The sequence below is a fragment of the Mercenaria mercenaria genome, chromosome 8, assembly GCF_021730395.1.
Source record: "Mercenaria mercenaria strain notata chromosome 8, MADL_Memer_1, whole genome shotgun sequence".
In the NCBI taxonomy this organism is placed as follows: Eukaryota; Metazoa; Mollusca; class Bivalvia; order Venerida; family Veneridae; genus Mercenaria; species Mercenaria mercenaria.
In genome coordinates this window covers 50,955,691-50,976,523 of record NC_069368.1, presented here as the reverse complement: position 1 = coordinate 50,976,523, position 20,833 = coordinate 50,955,691, and the positions used below count along the sequence as shown (strand labels likewise).

Here is a 20,833-nt window from a genome sequence, read left to right as displayed (position 1 = left end):
TCATTTTTACAATGAAAATTGAAAAGCTATTGTAATGCCTTACTTAAGTAAACTGCCTTAAATATAAATATCTATATTTAACGATCGTTAAAATACATATTCCAGCATGGTGTATTGGTAAAGACAGCAGGACAGTTTTTATTGCTGCATTGACCCAGATTCGATTCCTGACTCGGGCATCTTTTTTTTCTTTATTTGGCATTTTTAAGATAAATTACAAACAAAAACTCATAGCCTAATGTTCATAATATGACCAAAGTTCAATCTTTAAGGAAGATCATATTTAGCCAAAATCTGAAGTTCAGTGCCTTTAAATACACTCGGGTAAGAATATTATAACCAATAAATTATACAAAACCTTCCAAAGTGATAACATTTTGTTCAGTTAAATCGACACAATTCTGGTCATTGCGTGACTTTCCAGCTTTAATGGAGGTAGACCATGGACCAGGTGACCTGTAGGGCAATATTTAAGAGGCAGGTGATTACCTTGGTTGAGCCACTAATTTTCCACATGCCTGCTTCCTCTCTCAAGCAGCTCTCAAACCAAGTGATTCAAAGTCAACCACCTAGGTCCCCATAGAAAGGTGTGGTCATTTCCCTGAATATGAATGGTTAAATACTAACAGCAAATAACCTACCTTTTCTCCCTACACCATTAGTGATCCAGGAATTGTCGTGGAGGTAGTCAGGTTTTGCTGTCATAACAACAATATGTTGAAGGTCCCGCCATGTCAACATAGGACTGAAATAAAACAACACTATATTGAAGTTTTTGTTGTTTTTGTTGGGTTTAATGTCGCATCGACACAAGCATAGGTCATATGGTGTATTTCCAGCTTTGATCGTGGATGAAGACCCCCCTACATGCATTATTTTATCATAAGCCGGCACCTGAGTAGAATCATCGACTTTCTGTAAGAAGAATTCAATGCCCAGAGTGAGGCTCAAACCCACATCTTGTCCACTCTGCCACCGAGGTCCCTCAGTATACTAAAGGTGTCAACATCAAAGCTATTTTTCTTATGCCCTTCGCTTCATTTTATAACCTGTCATTACATTTAGTCAAAATTCATGTCCTTTCAAGGACTTCTCCCAATTTTTCAAGGACAACTTGTCTCAAAACTAGGTTTGAAATCATAGTCCAACAAGATCAATCAACTTCAAATAGATTTTATTCATCACTTATTTCTCAAAATTCAAGTACTTTTCAACATAGTTTTATGGTTTAAGTCATTTTCAAGGATATGCACCCAGTTTGAAAACTTTTCAAGGTCTGAGCCAACCTTGACTGTGTTTGTTTGTTTGTTTTGGGTGTAGTGTGTTTTTTTCTACAGTATTTCAGTTATGTAAAAGAGGGCAGTTAACCTAATCAGAAATCCTGATTTCTGCATCAGTACTAACCTGCTCTATACAAGTTAACAGCTAACTTTTCCCCAAGAATCAAAGGTAGAGGACAAAATGACTTGTAGCATGTTTTTTTATCAAATAGTCACACAGAGCATATGCCTCATCCCATGATCAAACTCGTGACCCAGCAATTTGTATATGTTTGCTATCCCCATTGATCCCAAGATTGAAGGTTGAACCAAAGTCCATTTAGTAAAGTCCAAATTTTGTACTCAAATGTGAACAGGAGGGCAAAACTGTCATAATATATTCCCATCACAGCAAATTACCTTTCACTTTTGAAATACTCTGCCTCCAATCGAACTAGCTGAAGGGACAAAATGATTCCACTATAGACCACCCAAACTGATGATGGGGTGTAAAATTATGTCAGTCAGTATTACAAGTGTGGGTTCATCATCACCTTTATCTTGACACAGTTCAGATAACAGCCACTTAAATTACATAAAACTTTCTAGTTCAGAAAGACAATCGCTGCTCATACAATATAACCTATTAATCAAATTCTTTCCCTTGTCAAAATATACTCCCAAAACTTCTGGTATAAAATCATCTTAAAATGATAACAGAATGGTAAAAAAACTGCACATACAAAAAAGAGATCATACTTTGCCTGGAGTGCTAGGGCACACATTCCTGCTGCGAGAGGGGCGCTAGCAGATGTTCCGGTATGGGTCTCGGTACAATCTCCCCTTATATCAGTTGTTACCTGTAACAGATATCGACAATTTAACTTCCTCAGACTCAACATTGTAGGTTTTTATGACAGTTCTATTTTTTTGTTAATCTCAAATGTATCAGATGATTATCCTGCAGTGAGAATATTTGGTTTTTGCAGAACAAGAGCAAAATCACTGATTGTGTCTGTTTCCTTTGTTTCTTCAAATTTAAATGGATATTTTGTCGTGGTTTTTCTTTATAGCAAAACCCATCACTACAATTATCAAATATAACAATAACATTATCAAAATCACTTTAAAAAAACCTTTAAAGGTTATGAGAGAAATGAGCTATAAACGGTGATCTGTCCAAAGTGATAATATAACAAATTTATTATTTGTTATAATTTATAAAATATTCATAAAAATTATTCACAGGCAGTTATGGCTGTTTGGTTATTGTTGTATTATGGTGGGAACGATGATGATGATGATGATGATGATGATAATGATGACGATGAAAATGACAACTAAATGAAAATAAGGTAAAGAAAGGGGATAACTTGGTTTATATTGCAGATCAAATCAATGGTAGGGTCTACTGTATTACTGTGATAAGATAAAATAAAAAAACTTTTTTTCCAGCTGATAATACAGAAAGAATACCTACTATTTGTCTTTCGCCAGCTGAGCCACTGCTGTATGTTGTTGCTAGAGTGGAGGAACATGCCTCTGAGTACCAGGGGATCTTGCCATTTTCTGTTGCACTACTGATAGACAGTGTGAAGATACTGTTAGTATACCCGTCACAGTTACAGCTGTCGTGGTCACGTCCACCGTTACCCGACGCCCACACAAATATCGATCCTAAACCTCCACGACCCTGAAATGCAAGATCACAGTCAAACTTAAGTCATGAGGCCAAGCTACTTTCAATGAACCACTAATTTTAGGGAATGCCATGTAACTTCTTCTTCTGCCTTTGGAATAAATAGAAACATTTTCAATTAAAAAAAAAAAAATCAATGTTTGCTTGTATAAATAAATACTTTTTTTGTTCAACAAATAGTCTTTTTTTCCAACAGTAATAATCTGTTCTCCTCTAGTGACTGACAACTTCCCCTATTTGAATGAGAGGTGGAGGACGACTTTAGACATATTTTCAGTCAGTGATCATAAAGTACATATGTACTGCCTATCACCTCCTTTATGCATGTATGAAAGTTTTCTAGTATTTAGTTAACACTGCCAGCAATAACAAGAGCTGTCCGTAAGACAGCCAAGCTCGACTATTCGAAATATTGTCACAGAAGCAGGAAATTATTACCCAAAATGTTAAATATCAAAAGAGTTTTAAGTTCGAAACGGGACATAATTTGACTAAAATGCATATCAGAGTTATGGGACTTGATGCTATCAACTAGTTTAATAACCCCGAAGAAACATGTTAAGTTTCAATTCCATATCTGCATTAGTTTTGGAGATAGTAACTTGCATGTAAAACTTTAACCAGAATTTTCTAAGTCCAAAAGGGGGCATAATTTGCTCAAAATACATGTTAAGAGCTATGGAACTTGACCCAGTGAGGTTGGTAACTGACCTAGAAAAAGAATAAATAAGTTTCAAAGCTATATGCCTTTTGGTAATAGCTGTATGTACTTGCACGCAAAACTTTAACAAGGATTTTCTAAGTCCAAAAGGGGGCATAATTTGGCCAAAATGTACATCAAAGTTATGGGATTTGATACTATCACCTGGTTTTATAACCCCGAAGACACATGTGAAGTTTCAATTTAATATCTGCATTAGTTTTGGAGATAGTAACTTGCATGTAAAACTTTAACCAGGATTTTCTAAGTCCAAAAGGGGGCATAATTTGCTCAAAATACATGTCAGAGTTATGGGACTTGGCCCAGTGAGGTAGGTAATTGATCTAGAAAAAGAAAAAATAAGTTTCAAATCAATATGCCTTTTAGTAATAGCTGTATGTACTTGCACGCAAAACTTTAACCAGAATTTTCTAAGTCCAAAAGGGGGCATAATTTGGCCAAAATACATGTCAGAGTTATGGGACTTGACCCAGTGAGGTAGGTAATTGATCTAGAAAAAGAAAAAATAAGTTTCAAATCTATATGCCTTTTAGTAATAGCTGTATGTACTTGCACGCAAAACTTTAACCAAAATTTTCTAAGTACAAAAGGGGGCATAATTTGGCCAAAATGAAGGTCAGAGTTATGGGACTTGGTGCTATCAACTAGTTTTATAACCCCGAAGACACATGTGAAGTTTCAATTCAATATCTGCATTAGTTTTGGAGATAGTAACTTGCATGTAAAACTTTAACCAGAATTTTCTAAGTCCAAAAGGGGGCATAATTTGCTCAAAATACATGTTAGAGTTATGGAACTTGACCCAGTGAGGTTGGTAATTGACCTAGAAAAAGAATAAATAAGTTTCAAAGCTATATGCCTTTAAATGATAGCTGTATGTACTTGCATGCAAAAACTTAACCAAGGTGTGACGCCGACGCCGACGCCGACGCGGACGCCAGGGTGAGTAGAATAGCTAGACTATTCTTCGAATAGTCGAGCTAAAAATGTAAAATTTGAACAAACTGCTGCCTATTTTATTCTACGGCTATCATTCAAACCTTGCTTAAGGTAGTTCTTTATGTTTGATCAACTGAAATTTAATGGTGTAACATCATTTATCTGGAAAACCTAGAATAATGCCTGGTAGCGGTTACACTGGTAGCATAAATGTTGCCAGGAATCTTTATATCCTATGTATCAAGTATTAAACAACCAGCAAGAATGTTTGTCTTTCTTAAGATTAATTTTGACTGTGGAAATGTTTTTTATATAAAATGATTTTTTAAAAATAATAGCATAAAATATAAAAATAAAATAAAAGAAGTAACAACTCCAAGTGATTTCTGGCAAATCGTAATTAATTAAGTATATGGACCTATACATTTTATTTGGCCATATAAGTGATCGCATGTAAAAACTACAACCATTAAAACTTTCTTTTAAATCTCCGATGTGAATTTTGTCTTCAGAAGCCTATTTTGAAAACTGACTAATTTGGAGGACCAATATCTTCAAATCAGTCAAAGTAACAATGAGAGCATGCTCAACTATTTAAAACCCCTCGATCTTGTACTAACTTGCAAACAAAAGCTTCAGCAAAATTGAAACAGGGGCACAATTTTGTAAATTTCAAGTCCAATACATGGTACCTGTCTCAAAATAATCATTTCAGGATGCTAAAGATTTATGAGAAGTCTGAAAGCATTCAGTACAACTATACTTGTGTCAAACGTGCTGAACTACCATAAAGGAAGGGATATATTTGGAATATACACTCATACTGGTCTACGTCAATTTATACTAAGTGTCATTAAAAAGCACTTCACACTGATACTGTTTTATCCTGTAAGTATATTCAGTATATACATGTATTAGAATATGATGTTCACAACTGGTTGTTTTTTAAAAGTAAATATAAACAAAGCTTCCTGCTTCACAAATGAGCCGTGCCATGAGAAAATCAACATAGTGGGTTTGCGACCAGCATGGATCCAGACCAGCCTGCGCATCCGCGCAGTCTGGTCAGGATCCATGCTGTTCGCTAATGGTTTCTCTAATTGCAGTAGGCTTTAAAAGCGAACAGCATGGATCCTGACCAGACTGCGCGAATGCGCAGGCTGGTCTGGATCCATGCTGGTCGCACACCCACTATGTTGGTTTTCTCATGGCACGGCTCAAATACATTCTATTAAGATTTCAACTGATACTGAGAACGACATCCCCATTGCTGGAAGATAGACAAGCTAAATGGGAACCATATTTTCACTATGATTCTAAATAAAGTAAGTTGTGGGTTAACACATTTTCGTATAAAGTTTCAAAGTACTTCTTCAAAAGAGGCAACCCGCAAGTGCCTGCTAATAACAAGGAGTGAAAGAATCAGACTTATTTATTATTACATAAAAGTTAATTACTTTTTTTTGCCTTTTAATTAACATTGTTGGCAAGTATAAATATAATATTCACTGTTCATCAAACAACTAATCAGAAATAATCTATCAATAATAAAACAGTAAATAACAAGGTCTGTGCTCCGTTCCATTATTAATACCTCTGTGTTTTATCACAGACCCCCAACACTGACCACAATTCTCATTAAAGCTCACATCAATAAAATCTGGGCAATTAAGACAGCACATGTTTACAACAAGACTGCACATACAGCTGCCCGACTGCTCGAGAACATGTTGGGTAAACAAAGTGCAGTATTTATAGCCAGTTATCAGACCTTTAAAACAGATAAACAACTGCATAGCACTAAATGGACAAAAAAGAATTTAATAACTTCAGTCTGCAACAAGAATCTTCACAACCAGAGCTGTCACAGGACAGGAACCAGCAGCCTTGTGAAAAAAGTTGACATAAACAAGCAAAAATGTGTGTGTGGGGGGGGGGGGGGGGGGAGACAAGAACTTTGCTTTAAAGGACTGTTAAACTCTTTCATCCTTCTCTTCCTATACAGAGAATGAAATACCTGTTTGCACTTAAAATTGAATTGCAGTCAGAAAAAGGGGCATAAAATGGTAAAAAAAGCTACAGTTATGAAACTCATGCAATGCATGTCAGATCATCACAGTGTGTAAGTGAACATGTCAAGTTTCAATCCATTCCCACTTGTGAATCACTTAATTCTTCAGGATGTGGATACAAACAAAAAAATATCCAGCTTAAAATGCTAAATCTAATCTCTAGTATTTACTGTTTGTATGCAAGAATAGGGATAACAAAGTTTATTTATGTGTATTAAACATATGCAAGAACCCTCAGATTTACTGGTGATGTCTCCTTACTGACCCAGTCACCAACATTTCCTGGGGCCTCTGCACTATATCAATACCCGAAACAAAGTATTATGTTGAGAGAGGTACCAGAGCTAAACCTGACATCTTACAGCACTAATCTCTATTTCTGAAAAACACATTTATGACTTACAAACTTCAATAATACCTTCAATGAAAAAGCTGAGGACTGAATAATGCACTGAATGACTCTTTTATCTACCACATTTTTTCTTTAGTTATCCCGCACAATGAAAATGAAATGACTGATTTCTAGTATCTATTCACCTGCCTTATTTTGTAAAGGTAAAGTCTATAAATGGGAGTTATTTTCCACTTCATTATTGTAAGTAAATGACCTTCTGCTACCATTGCTCAGTTTGAAAACAAGTATGCAATCATTGCTTCTTTATTGCAATCATTGAGTTCATTATGTTCATTTGGCTCCATTCATAGCCGTGCCAGGGGAATCATAAAGCTCTATGGAACTATTACACTCAATTGGTGCTATCTGATTTCAAAAAATAGACATGAAACATATGGACAGCATTCCTGCCTGGTAGACGCAAGTAATCCATGTTGAACACATTCTGAATATTATACACCCGCCTTCCTACAAATCTTCTGCTATTTTTGATTGAATGTCATTTCTTTAAAAAAAAATAATTCAGAAACAGAAAATGCTTTATCAAAACTGGCACAAATTACGTTTTTCAAAACTGATGTCACAGAAAAAGATCTGGTATCTAACCTTTTTCAACTTTTTTTGTTCAAGGTAAATTCAGTGAAGCTTTTTTTCAGCACTAGTGTTCATACATAGTTGGGTTTTTTTTAGGAGAGACTGACTCGGCCAAGAGTAACTTCAACTGCAAACTTTTCTGCAAATCTTATCTACCAAAGACAATAGAAAAATGTTACACTTGCATCCCCACCAGCCCCTGTCCAAAATCTAGATGGACAAACCGACACAGCAATTTTTATATACTGTCATCAAATGGGAAAATAAAAACACTTTCGTAAGTAAGTGTTTTACAGAATCTTCCGATACCTACCCTTGTAATGCCATCATAGAAAGCTTTGCGCGCCAGAGTCGCTGGTCCATCAACGGTCCTGCCGTCATCATCTGGTCCCCAGCTAGCACTGTAGATCTGGACATGTTGAGGGTTCAAGCTTAGAGAATGAGCTTCCACAGAATCTGTAACATCACCATCCAACATTCTTACACCTGAAATATATAATTTATATCACAGAATGTCACATCACTATCTACCATTCTTACACCTGAAATATACGAGAAATGTCACAGAATGTCGCATCACCATCCAACATTCTTACACCTGAAAAATAAGGAATGTCACAGATTGTCACATCACCATCTAAGATTCATACACCTGAAATATACAAGAAATGTCATAGAATGTCACATCACCTTCTAACATTCCAACACCTAAAATCTCCAGGAGTCAGCCTCGAGTTCTAGGGATTTTTTCAGCGCTGCTGACTCATCTTGTTTCAGTTTTTTGAAGTTTTGGCAACTATTTCACCAGGCATTGTTTGGGTTATCCTTAGTTAACATGACAGGAAATCGAATTAAATTTCTCAACTTCTGTGATCTGGTAAGAAGTGTTCATTGATTGAGTAAACATGACTTTGCTTTCCATAAACAGATCAATTACCGTGTATAACTTGTCAAAGACAGTTCAAACAGCAACAGCTACTGTGCCAATATGTCAATATTACCCAGAAACAAACCAAACTATCCAATAGAATAGCCCTTATTGTCTGATCAACAAACAATACTTTGTAACTTTTAAATAATTAGTATGTCTGGTTTCCTTTAAATTTGCACATTTATAGCTGCATAATATCTGTATCATAACTGAAACTCAGTTTATTGTTTGCTGGCTTGTGGGCAGTCAGAACATGATCCTTAGCTTAGGTTCCAGACCAACTGAGTTTACCATTACATACAAATATTTTTCTCTTTAGTGTAGATACCCGGCTCTACATACAAAATGACTGATAATTAGTCCAGAAATATCAAAACAGTAGAAAATTATTTGAAGATGAATATACAAGGTATTACCCCATCCACAGTAAATACCCTGTTTATTCTTGAGGTTTAACATTTTTATTAAGGTCTATATATGACTGTTGATGATCATGAAATTGTGTGGCATTAATGTTTTGATTAAGCTGTATGTACTTGTTGTTACAAGTTGTGTGGTTTAATGTTCTAATTGGGATCTATGTAACTGCTGCTACGTACAAGTTGTGTGGCTTTAATTTTTTAAATAAGGTCTAGGTAACTTTAGCTGCAAGTTGTGTGGTTTTAATATTTTGAGGTCTATATAACTGCTGCTGAAAAACGTGTGGTTTTATTACTTTAAACGAGGTCTATGTAACTGCAGCTGCAAGTTGTGTGGTTTTAATATTTTGAGGTCTATATAACTGCTGCTGAAAAACGTGTGGTTTTATTACTTTAAACGAGGTCTATGTAACTGCAGCTGCAAGTTGTGTGGTTTTAATATTTTGAGGTCTATATAACTGCTGCTGAAAAACGTGTGGTTTTATTACTTTAAACGAGGTCTATGTAACTGCAGCTGCAAGTTGTGTGGTTTTAATATTTTGAGGTCTATATAACTGCTGCTGAAAAACGTGTGGTTTTATTACTTTAAACGAGGTCTATGTAATTGCAGCTGAAAGTTGTGTGGTTTAATGTTTTAATTGCGATCTATGAAATTGCTGAAGATATCAGCAGATAAGCAATAAGCATGCTTAACCAATTGAGATAAGGAGCTTGCATGGTGAAACTGTGCATGTTTTTTTTTTTAGTTCCTATAAAACAGTTCTGCCTCATTTGTTGCTGCAAGCATTGCAGATCCCCATTCTGTTTTTACTTTGTGTTCCTTCATTTCATTTTTCTTTTGTCTTAACTCCTGTTCTGTCAAATTCAGTGCAATTTTTAAACATTATTACAATATGCTCATGATGTTTCAAATGCACAGTCTTCTCCACATGCACTGTTCAATATCCTTATACATCCATTTAGCCTGCTAAATTTCTAAAATGAACTGGTCCATCATTCAATTTGGGCAATACCATTTATTTTTTCAGGGGTGTTCACTGCTAATTTACTGACTGAATAGCGAACAGTGCAGACCATGATCAGCCTGCACAGATGTGCAGGCTGATCTTGGTCTGCACTGGTCGCAAAGGCAAAATCACTAGCTGCCAGCAGTCTAAAGATTAAAAGTTAATTTCATTTTATCAAATTGTCATAGAAAACAAAGGATTCAGATGAAACAAGCCCCTTTATCAAAGCTTTTGCTGTTGAAACCAAAAATGGCACTGGGAATTAAGACATCAATTTCTGGAATCTATTATTTGTGCTTTCAACCACAATTCAATTTACAAAGTAAAATTTGAAACATTGTACAATGCCATATGGTATGAACACATGGCCATTTTAACAATTCAATTATGATATTGTGTTGATATTTTTAGAACCGAAGTTGCTAAAATGTCTTGGAATTTCTATTTTCAAATGATATTTGCCTTCAAAAAATTTCCTGTAATAAACTATACCAGAAATACATCGAGTGCATTTATGCTCTGTAAATCTTCACTAACAACAGCTGTTGTCTCTAAAATAACAAACTATTTGAATGTACTGTTATAAAATTTAGGATTTCATTTTTTCTGTTAGTTATAACTCTCCCTACGAATTTTGTTGGGGTGTCACTGCTTTTCGACTGCTGCTTGTAGAGTATACCACAATGGATTTTTGGGAAGGCTTATTACTGATACAGTTTATTAATTTGACTTGTTACTTCTTACTTTTAAAAGAAACTAGGTAAACCTTCTCTACTGTGCCAATCTGGATGCAGTTTGTACTTCTGGTTGTACACTCAGAATTATTATTATTTTTGGGATGTCGTAGTTTATGGACTTTCGATTAAAAACTCTTAACTTTAGATTGTTGGTAAGGACCATTACCTCCTATTTTGGCATCATAAGCAGCACCAACACTGCACTCGCTGTTGTTTGACTGAGCAGCCACTTCTCCCGCACACCTGGTACCATGTCTGAAACAAATCATCCCATACATAAGAACATGTGAACATTTACTCAGCATATAATATTATGTAGACTTACTGACTGGTGAACAAATAGGTGAAAGAAAAAATATGTTAAATTTGACTAGGTGTATTGCCATTTTTCAACTTCACCTCAGTATAACTGAACTGAACCCAACCCAACCCAACCGAAACTCGACCAGACCAGACCAAACCGACAGACAAGTTGCAGTTCAACTCAACAGCTATATTCCCTTCAGCATTATCAAGACAAGGAATGACAACAAACAACTATCATATCAAACAGTACTACTAAGAAAACTGAAGAAACAGCAGCCTCACAAACATTATACTACCTGCCGGTGATGTGAGAGACTGTTTTCTACAACATGTTATGTTTTGATGAAAATAAAGCAAAACTTATCTCTTGTTTGAAATCTAACTTTTCATCAGGTACATCTGATGGGATGCTGTACTACAGTGGCCCTGTTTAAATTCTTACAACAACATGTCTGACATTTTTTTTTGACATGAGATCTCCTGTGAATGGAACAGGTAGGCTGTTTTGGCACTTGGGACTGATGTTTTTTACCTAAAATCCATCAACTTATCATAGACTGGGAGAGTACCTGTGATTTCAATGATCAGTTTCACAATGATAAGTTTTACAGGAAAAAGAACCAGGCTAACAACACAGTGTGAAATGTTAAACATTGAGCACACCTCAATGATCAAACTTTATATTATCTCTATGATGGGAGTATCTCCCATTTCTTCCCATAATATATATATTTTTAGCAAAACAGAACAGAAATAAATACACTGATATTTGTCTTACTTAAAGTATAATAATTTTGTTACGATCTTTAAATATATAAAACCATTCACCGTTTTCTTTGTATTTTCTAGATGCATTTTTCATAGGGGGTTTAATTTTTAAGAATACTTTATTTAACCAATACCTACGAAGCCACATTACATTTTTTTCGTTTTCTAAGACTCACACTGAATTTGAATGGATGAAAGAAAGTTAATTACTGAAAAAGACAACATAATGTAACATAGCTGGAGTATAACAAAACCCAGAAAACAGGAGGAAAACAATTAAAGACTTTTTTATGGCACATCATAAACAAACCCGAAGAAATATAGCAATGAAAAATGTTTAGCAAACATTAAAAGAGCAATATAATCTCCCATAAAGCTAGAAGATCACACTCTCTGTGAGTAAATATTTCTTGGAAAACTCATATATTTTTCTCTTCAGCCGAAATCCCAAGCAGACAGACCTAATTAAAGATAAACAAATGATCAGCTCATTATGTACTTTTCAAATGGAGTAGAAAATCATGTTTACATGCTCTCCTGACAACATTTCACATTTCACCTTAAATTTAAACCAGTGGTCATGGACCCATGAAAAACAACAGATATGTACTCTAGCTTCAGGTTTCATTTCCTGGTGTTACATGTATTAGTACTCCAGTTTCATGTTTTATTTCTTCGTGTTTCCAGTATTATGTACTCTTGCTTCATGTTTTATTTCCAGGTACTGCAAAGTAATATGCACTCTGACTTATGCTTTATTTCCTAGTGTTACAAGCATTATATCTGGCTTATGTTCCTGGTGCTGCATGTAATACACACTCTTGCTTCATGATTCATTGCCTGGTGTTACAAGTACAATGTACTCTTGCTTCATGCTTTAATTCCTGGTGTTACAAGAACTATGTACTCTGGTCCTGAATCTTGAACTTTCTTATTAAAGACATATGACCTATTCTAAAAGTATACTTCAGTGTGGGCAGAGGTTGAGGGCTCTCTGACTAGTGTAAGCACACACTTTGCAGACCTTTTTTAAAGTAAGTTACAACTGGAAGTCCGACCTACAAGCTCAGACAGCCCAGCACTACAGTAACAACAGGACATCCTTCTCTGTGATTTCATATCAACATGACATCCTGTATAGGGTTAGATTGTACTTTCTTTTAGTTTGAATGCAAACTCTGTCCTTAAATATCCAAGACAGCTGACTTTGCAAAATTAATGAAAAAATGTTAAATCAAGATCAGCTGCTAAATATCTTCAAGTCCTGCCAAAGAAAACTTTTTGCCAAAGACAGTATTTGCAATGTATTAGAGAATTGTATTGGCAGTGTGTATCTTTATGTTCCTATTAAAGGCAAATTTTAGTTGGCTGGAAGTCTCCTGTATACTGTTTAAGCATTCAATCAATTCAAGATGCCAATATTGTCTGCAGCAATCAAATCAAAATATTCGTTTAGACCAACATTATACTAACAAGATCTCATGCTGTATATTTTGACTGCCAGGATCTATCTCATATTTCAAATGATGCAGAATAACACCCGTCTCGATGTCGGAGTTTTTCCCCTCCCACTGTTTCAGACAGATAGACAGACAGACAGACAGACAGACAGACATAACACAGAATAGAACAGAACAGACTGACAAATTACTTTTTCTCTCAAATGTTCGCATTTGTGAAAGGAAATCTTACGAAAACTAAAACTTATTCTTAAATCACTTAAGTTTTGTGTTGAATAACGTCAGGGTGCCGGCTGACTGAAATTTAATTAAAATCTGCAATCATTTTTTCATATATCCATTTTTATTTTTATATACAGAATTTTCGCAATAAAGTAATGACTATACAAAGCATATTGCACTGAAAACTAAATAAAAAGACTGCCAAATCTCACACCGCATGATTTTTACGTGGACAATAAAATATTTACGGTACCTTAAATGATACAGTAATGACAGGAGATATACATCAATGTGTAAATACAGCATTAACTGTCAACAGAAGATACTTATCTCAAACAACAGGAGCCATAACCTGTGCACACTCTGTTTTTTACCACCATGATCAAATGTTTTACACCCCACATTTCACCAAAACTTATTCCTCATAACAACAAAACTGTCATTCATCCTACTTTCATTTAAAGCAGAGACTTTTACAGACATTATATTGAGGCCATTTTCAGTCCACAACAATATTCAATAAACTCTGTGTTTTATCATTTATAATAAAACCATACTTTATAAAAAATACGTCTTACTCACTTTCTTATTAAAAAAAAAAGGTGCGGCTACATGATGGGTGTGCTGATAATTTTCCTTATTCTCATGACCGTGGTTCTTTCCTCATTCACACAACAATCATGCATGAACAGTCATGCCGATTATTTTTGTTATCCATTAGACTAAATAATCATACTGTTTACATAATTATGTAGTTAAGTTTTTCTTAATTTGTTCCTGCTTTTTAAATCTCCATAGTACCGATAATTTGACTTTGATAAGTTTACAAACCCACGACAGCATACCATTACGACGAATTGTTATGTTCAATATTTTATGATTACAAGCATAATAATTATGAAAAGTTACAGACACTGAATTAAGGTAAAATAATTAATAAATGAATGCAGGTATAACTTCTCCAAGCATTCTTTTTATTTGTTCAGCAATACATTTTCAGGTACCTTTTCACAAGTTCTAAGAAAAACGGATTTCTCCACCATCAAGTCTTTCAAAACATAAGACATGTAGACATTGATTAGACTAAGCATTTCCCCTGAAATCATTTAATACTGGTAATTAAGACAGTTAACTGCTCCTATAAATAAATGATAATGTGCTCTAGAAAATTCTGATGATAAAACCTAATGATGCCAGCAAAATCAGACCATAAAAATGTTGTTAAAACAATTGTTGATTACGGTATCACATTCCCTATGGTGCTTTATGACTACTGATACATACAGCATACTGAATATTTTATTCCCTTAACATAAATATATGAAATATGTTGTTCTCTCAAATACACAGTATATTTTATTCCCAGATAGAAATATATGGAATCCCTTATTCCCCGATACAAATATAGAGAATATTTCATTCCCTGATAGAAATATACAGAATGTTGTATTCCATGATACAAATAGGCAGACTATTTCATTCCCTGATACAAATAGGCAGACTTTTATTCCCTGATACAAATAGGCAGACTTTTTTATTCCCCGATTCAAATAGGCAGACATTTTTATTCCCCGATACAAATAGGCAGACTTTTTTATTCCCTGATTCAAATAGGCAGACTACTTCATTCCCTGATTCAAATAAATGTTATATTTTATTCCCTGATACAAATACATGTACCATTCCTGATACAAATACATGTAACATTTTATTTACTGACACAAATAAAATATCATGGAATATTTCAATTAATGACAAAAATATTACGTTCTGAGAAAAATATACAGAATATTTTATTCCCTGATATAAATAGACAGAATGTTTTATTCCCCGATACAAACTGGCAGAATATTTTATTCCCTGATACAATTAATTATTTAGAATATCTTATTTACAGAATATTGTACTCCCTGATGTATCTTCAAATAAACATTACAATACAGAAATGGTAAAAAAAAAAAAAAAAACTCAACTGTACTTCAAAACCTCTTACAAAAGTGACAGAATGTGAATCTTCAGACTGAAATGTAGCAAGTTTGAAGAAACTTTGAACAATGTAATTTTCCCTGGAGTTACAAGTATCCTTGTATGAAATGGAGAATAGATCAATTACTGAAGTTCAAGTGCCTCTTTTATGACACATTACATTTCGCTTGTAAAATTTCATGTTTCTCTTCCACTCAAATGATTTGATTACGACTGCTGATGTTTGAAGAAAATGAAAAACATGTTTTCACATACATGATACTTTGTACCATGCAAGTGGGTAATTTGTCACTAGTACTTATCTTGTTTGGTTGCATATTAGATTTTGACTGAAAAAAAAAACCCTCTGATCTGTTCACAAGCAGAAACATCTTTGTCTGTTTTATTGGGTTAAGTATCATTTTTCCTAAGTATTTCAGTTATATGAAAGTGTCTCCTCTTGTGAGACAGCTCTAAAACAAGGAAATAATTGAAAACATTAACAAACAAAAATATAAACAGTCCAGAACTAAGGATTTAAGGTAGTTCTGTATGTTCAGATCAAAACTTTTTACGGTGTAAAATAATTAAACTTCAGAATATAGTTTATATAAAATATTTGAGAAATATAAAAGAAATGATTTGAGCGCTTGGTTTTTTGCTACAGTGATTTGATTTTGGACCTTACCCATCATAATGGAGTTTGTGGGAAAATTAAAATGTTGATGACATTTTTTTTAATAGAAATGATTTTAACTAGAGCTATCACTAAAGGTGATGAATGTACCCCCCGCATGTACTGACACAGTACATTGCAATCTGACGCACACAAGATTGCATAATTATGTGGACTGTATGTATATAGACTGTATGTATACAGTATAGTAACAAAAAACAAAGTCCCATAACTATGCAGAATATTAGGGTTGGTACAGATCACTTGTGTGAAGTTTCATTAAATTGTGTGCAAGGGTTCGGAAGATTAGGCGCGCACAAGACTGCATATGCAGACTGTATGTACATAGTATGATAACAAGAAACAAAGTCCCATAACTCTGCAATTTTTGTTCTTGAAAGAACCTAACATGACCCATGCACAACTACTGTTGTTACTGATCACTTGTGTGAAGTTTCATTAAATTGTGTCAAGGGGATGAGGAGAGATGGTGCGCACAAGATTGTGTCTATGTATATAGTATAATAACAAAAAACAAAGTCCTGTAACTCTGCAAATTTTTTTTTCTGAAAGAACCTAACATGTCCCATGCACAACTACTGTTGTTACTGATCACTTGTGTGAAGTTTCATTAAATTGTGTCAAGGGGATGAGGAGAGATGGTGCGCACAAGATTGTGTCTATGTATATAGTATAGTAACAAAAAAACAAAGTCCCGTAACTCTGCAATTTTATTTTCTGAAAGAACCTAACATGCCCCATGCAAAACTACTCTTGTTACTGATCACTTGTGTGAAGTTTCATTAAATTGTGTCAAGGGGATGAGGAGAGATGGTGCGCACAAGATTGTGTCTACGGACAGACGGACGTTCCTACATACGGATACTTATGTGGCTACTCTTTTGTTCTCTCTATTGTTCTTTTAGCCACATAAGAGAAAAATAGCCACATAAAAGCCTTACGGAATGAATGACATCAAAGAAAAAGTACAGTTACCTATTGTTCCTATAGCCACCTAAGTATGCAAATGTGAGCGCGGACAGACAGACAGATGGACGGACAGACAGACAGACAACCTGAAACCATTATACCCCCACTTACAACTTTGTTGTTGGGGGGTACAATGAAACATTTACAACACACTGTCTACCATTTGTTCAAATAAAATTTACAGGTCTTTATGCTAATTTATTTTTAGATATTTGCGAATGATTTAACAGATCCGCAAATTTAACCTTTACCCTGCTATATTTCCAAAATGGAATAGTCCATCATTCATTTGGGCAATACCATTTATTATTCAAAGGGGTGTTCACTGAAAATTTACTGACCGAACAGCAAACAGTGCAGACCATGATCAGCCTGCACTGGCCGCAAAGGCAGAATAACTCGCCGCCAGCAGGCTAAAGGTTACAGCAGATCTGAAGACATCATTTTGAATTATTTCAAATGTTAATATTGTATCTTTTAGACTTTAGAAAGAAAATAAAAACACTGTGTTTGTAAATGGTATACACTGGGTGACAATTGTATTCAAGTTGATTTTCCTTTCTATAGCTGGGTCAAGGCTTGCCACTGACCGTTCAAAGGCAGTACCCTACCGTGTTCCTGCTTCATGTATGTTTTGTTTGCTACTTCCTTTTTATCATTGCATTCATTTTCATTAATGTGTATATATGCTCAGCCACTGTGTACCTGAATACAGTTTCACATGCCCATATTTTCATGTATAGCACTCGAGGGGCAGCTCCGTTCTTTACTGCGCCTTTTCCTGTTGGACTTTGTCCTCAATTTTTATTCTTTTATCTACATAGATAACCACAGCTTCTGGCTTATCTAATGTGGAAAGCTACATCAAGTTACAAAATAAATTCTTAATATTGAAATATGAGGATATAACATAACGCTTTACAGTAACTTTGTGAATTACAAGAGTCAACAGTATCAATATCTGAATCCTGTATACACTTAGAATCATCAATCCTGTACACACCTAGAATCATCAATTCCAATATCTGAATTATTTGTACACCTAGAATCATCAATTCCAATATCGGAATTATTTGTACACCTAGAATCATCAATTCCAATATCTGAATTATTTGTACACCTAGAATCATTAATTCCAATATCTGAATTATTTGTACACCTAAAATCATCAATATAAATATCTGAATTATTTGTACACCTAGAATCATCAATATCAATATCTGAATTATTTGTACACCTAGAATCATCAATATCAATATCTGAATTATTTGTACACCTCGACAATCATCAATATCAATATATGAATCCTCTACACACTTAGAATTATCAATATCAGTATCTGATTTCTGTACACACCTAGAATCATCAATATCATTATCTGAATTCTCTAAATACCTAGAATTATCAATATCATTATCTGAATTCTCTAAATACCTAGAATTATCAATATCATTATCTAAATTCTCTAAATACCTAGAATTATCAATATCAATATCTGAATCAAACATGCATATAGGATCATCAATATCAATATCTGAAAACTGTATGCACCTAGAATCATCAATACTAATATCTGGAACTGGTTTAGGTGTAGAATCATCAATATCAATATCTGAATACTGTATGCACCTAGAATCATCAATACTAATTTCTGAAACTGGTTTAGGTGTAGAATCATCAATATCAATATCTGAATCCTGTTTACACTTAGAATCATCAAAATAATGATCAGAATCCTTCAGACACCTAGAAGCATCAATATAAAGGTCACAGTCCTAAATAAACTCAGAGAACTTTCCCCTGCAGCAATGCTGACTCCTCCAAAGATATATATGTCTATTTTGTGCAGATAATCTTCAGATAGCAGAAGCATCAACTGCATGTTAGAAGATTATCCCAGCCTGATAAGCCCAGGTAGAGAACTTTTAAGTATACACACCCATACAGCTAGAGGCAAGACTGATGAAAATGTCTGCATACTGCAGGAATATTCAATAGAGTGGGAAGTCTGCAAATTTTATCAGGGATTAGACATTTATCTCCTACATGTTTCTTTGATCAATATGCATAATGCATGAATCCACCAGCATCTTAAAACTTGTCAATTCTGGAGTTTTTCGGATGAAACAATTCCAACACTGGATGACAGGCTGCATACCAGAGGCGTAGAAAATCAACCTTCCAACCTGGAAATCAATGGCATGGGGAAGCACTGGGTAGACAGGTGGTTGGGTAGAACATCAATGTCAAAAACTGGGAAGCACTAACATAATGGATGGGTCATTAAGGATACCGGAAGCACTAAGTGGTAACAGATGACACAATGGAGGGGTCAATCTTGATGGATACTGCAGGGGAAGCACTGTTGGACAACAGACGACTCAGTGAGGGGTCAGCCTTGAAACTGCAGAGAAGCACTATGGGGTAACAGATGACTCAGTGAGGGGTCAGCCTTGATACAGCAGAGAAGCACTATGGGTAACAGATGACTCAGTGAGGGGTCAGCCTTGATACAGCAGAGAAGCACTATGGGGTAACAGATGACACAGTGAGGGGTCAGCCTTGATACAGCAGAGAAGCACTATGGGGTAACAGATGACTCAGTGAGGGGTCAGCCTTGATACAGCAGAGAAGCACTATGGGGTAACAGATGACTCAGTGAGGGGTCAGCCTTGATACAGCAGAGAAGCACTATGGGGTAACAGATGACTCAGTGAGGGGTCAGCCTTGATACAGCAGAGAAGCACTATGGGTAACAGATGACTCAGTGAGGGGTCAGCCTTGATACAGCAGAGAAGCACTATGGGGTAACAGATGACTCAGTGAGGGGTCAGCCTTGATACTGCAGAGAAGCACTATGGGGTAACAGATGACTCAGTGAGGGGTCAGCTTTATGGGGTAACAGATGACTCAGTGAGGGGTCAGCCTTGATACAGCAGAGAAGCACTATGGGGTAACAGGGGTAACAGATGACTCAGTGAGGGGTCAGCCTTGATACTGCAGAGAAGCACTATGGGGTAACAGATGACACAGTGGAGGGGTCAGCATTGATGGAAATGGCTGGAAAGCACTGGGTGGTAACAGGTGGCACAGTGGACATGTCATCCTTTATGGAATTGGCTGGGAAACACTGGGAGGGGTAAACATGATGTTCTTGGCTGGGAAGCACCAAGTGGTAACAGATGACACAATGGACAGGTCAACATTGATAGAAATGGATGGGAAGTCACGGATGGTAACAGGTGACAGACTGGAGGAGTCAACATTGACAGAAATGGCTGGGAAGTCACGGATGGTAACAGGTGACACACTGGAGGAGTCAATTGACAGAAATGGTGGGAGTCACGGATGTAACAGTGACACACTGGAGGAGTCACATGACAAAATGTGGGAAGTCACGGATGGTAACAGGTGACACACTGGAGGAGTCAACATTGACAGAAATGGATGGGAAGTCACGGATGGTAACAGGTGACACACTGGAGGAGTCAACATTGACAGAAATGGATGGGAAGTCACGGATGGTAACAGGTGACACACTGGAGGAGTCAACATTGATAGAAATGGATGGGAAGTCATGGATGGTTACAGGTGACACAGTGAAGGGGTCAGCCTTGGTGGATATGGCTGGGAAGAGGTGACACAGTGGAAAGGTAGAGCATTATGGGAATGGC

General features: G+C 35.7%; 1 protein-coding gene across 6 annotated transcripts in view; it reads right to left on the bottom strand.

Moving 5' to 3' along the window:
* Positions 1–20,833, bottom strand: part of LOC123566363 (furin-like protease kpc-1) — a 105,603-nt gene that overhangs the window by 26,169 nt on the left and 58,601 nt on the right. For all 6 annotated transcript variants that reach the window (XM_045360365.2, XM_045360359.2, XM_045360360.2 and 3 more), the window contains exons 6-10: positions 10,939–11,027; positions 7,992–8,164; positions 2,740–2,952; positions 2,019–2,119; positions 642–745 (exon numbers count right to left, since the gene is read on the bottom strand). In XM_045360365.2, coding sequence (XP_045216300.1) covers positions 642–745; positions 2,019–2,119; positions 2,740–2,952; positions 7,992–8,164; positions 10,939–11,027 — 680 coding nt within the window. The remainder of the gene's footprint in view (positions 1–641; positions 746–2,018; positions 2,120–2,739; positions 2,953–7,991; positions 8,165–10,938; positions 11,028–20,833) is intronic.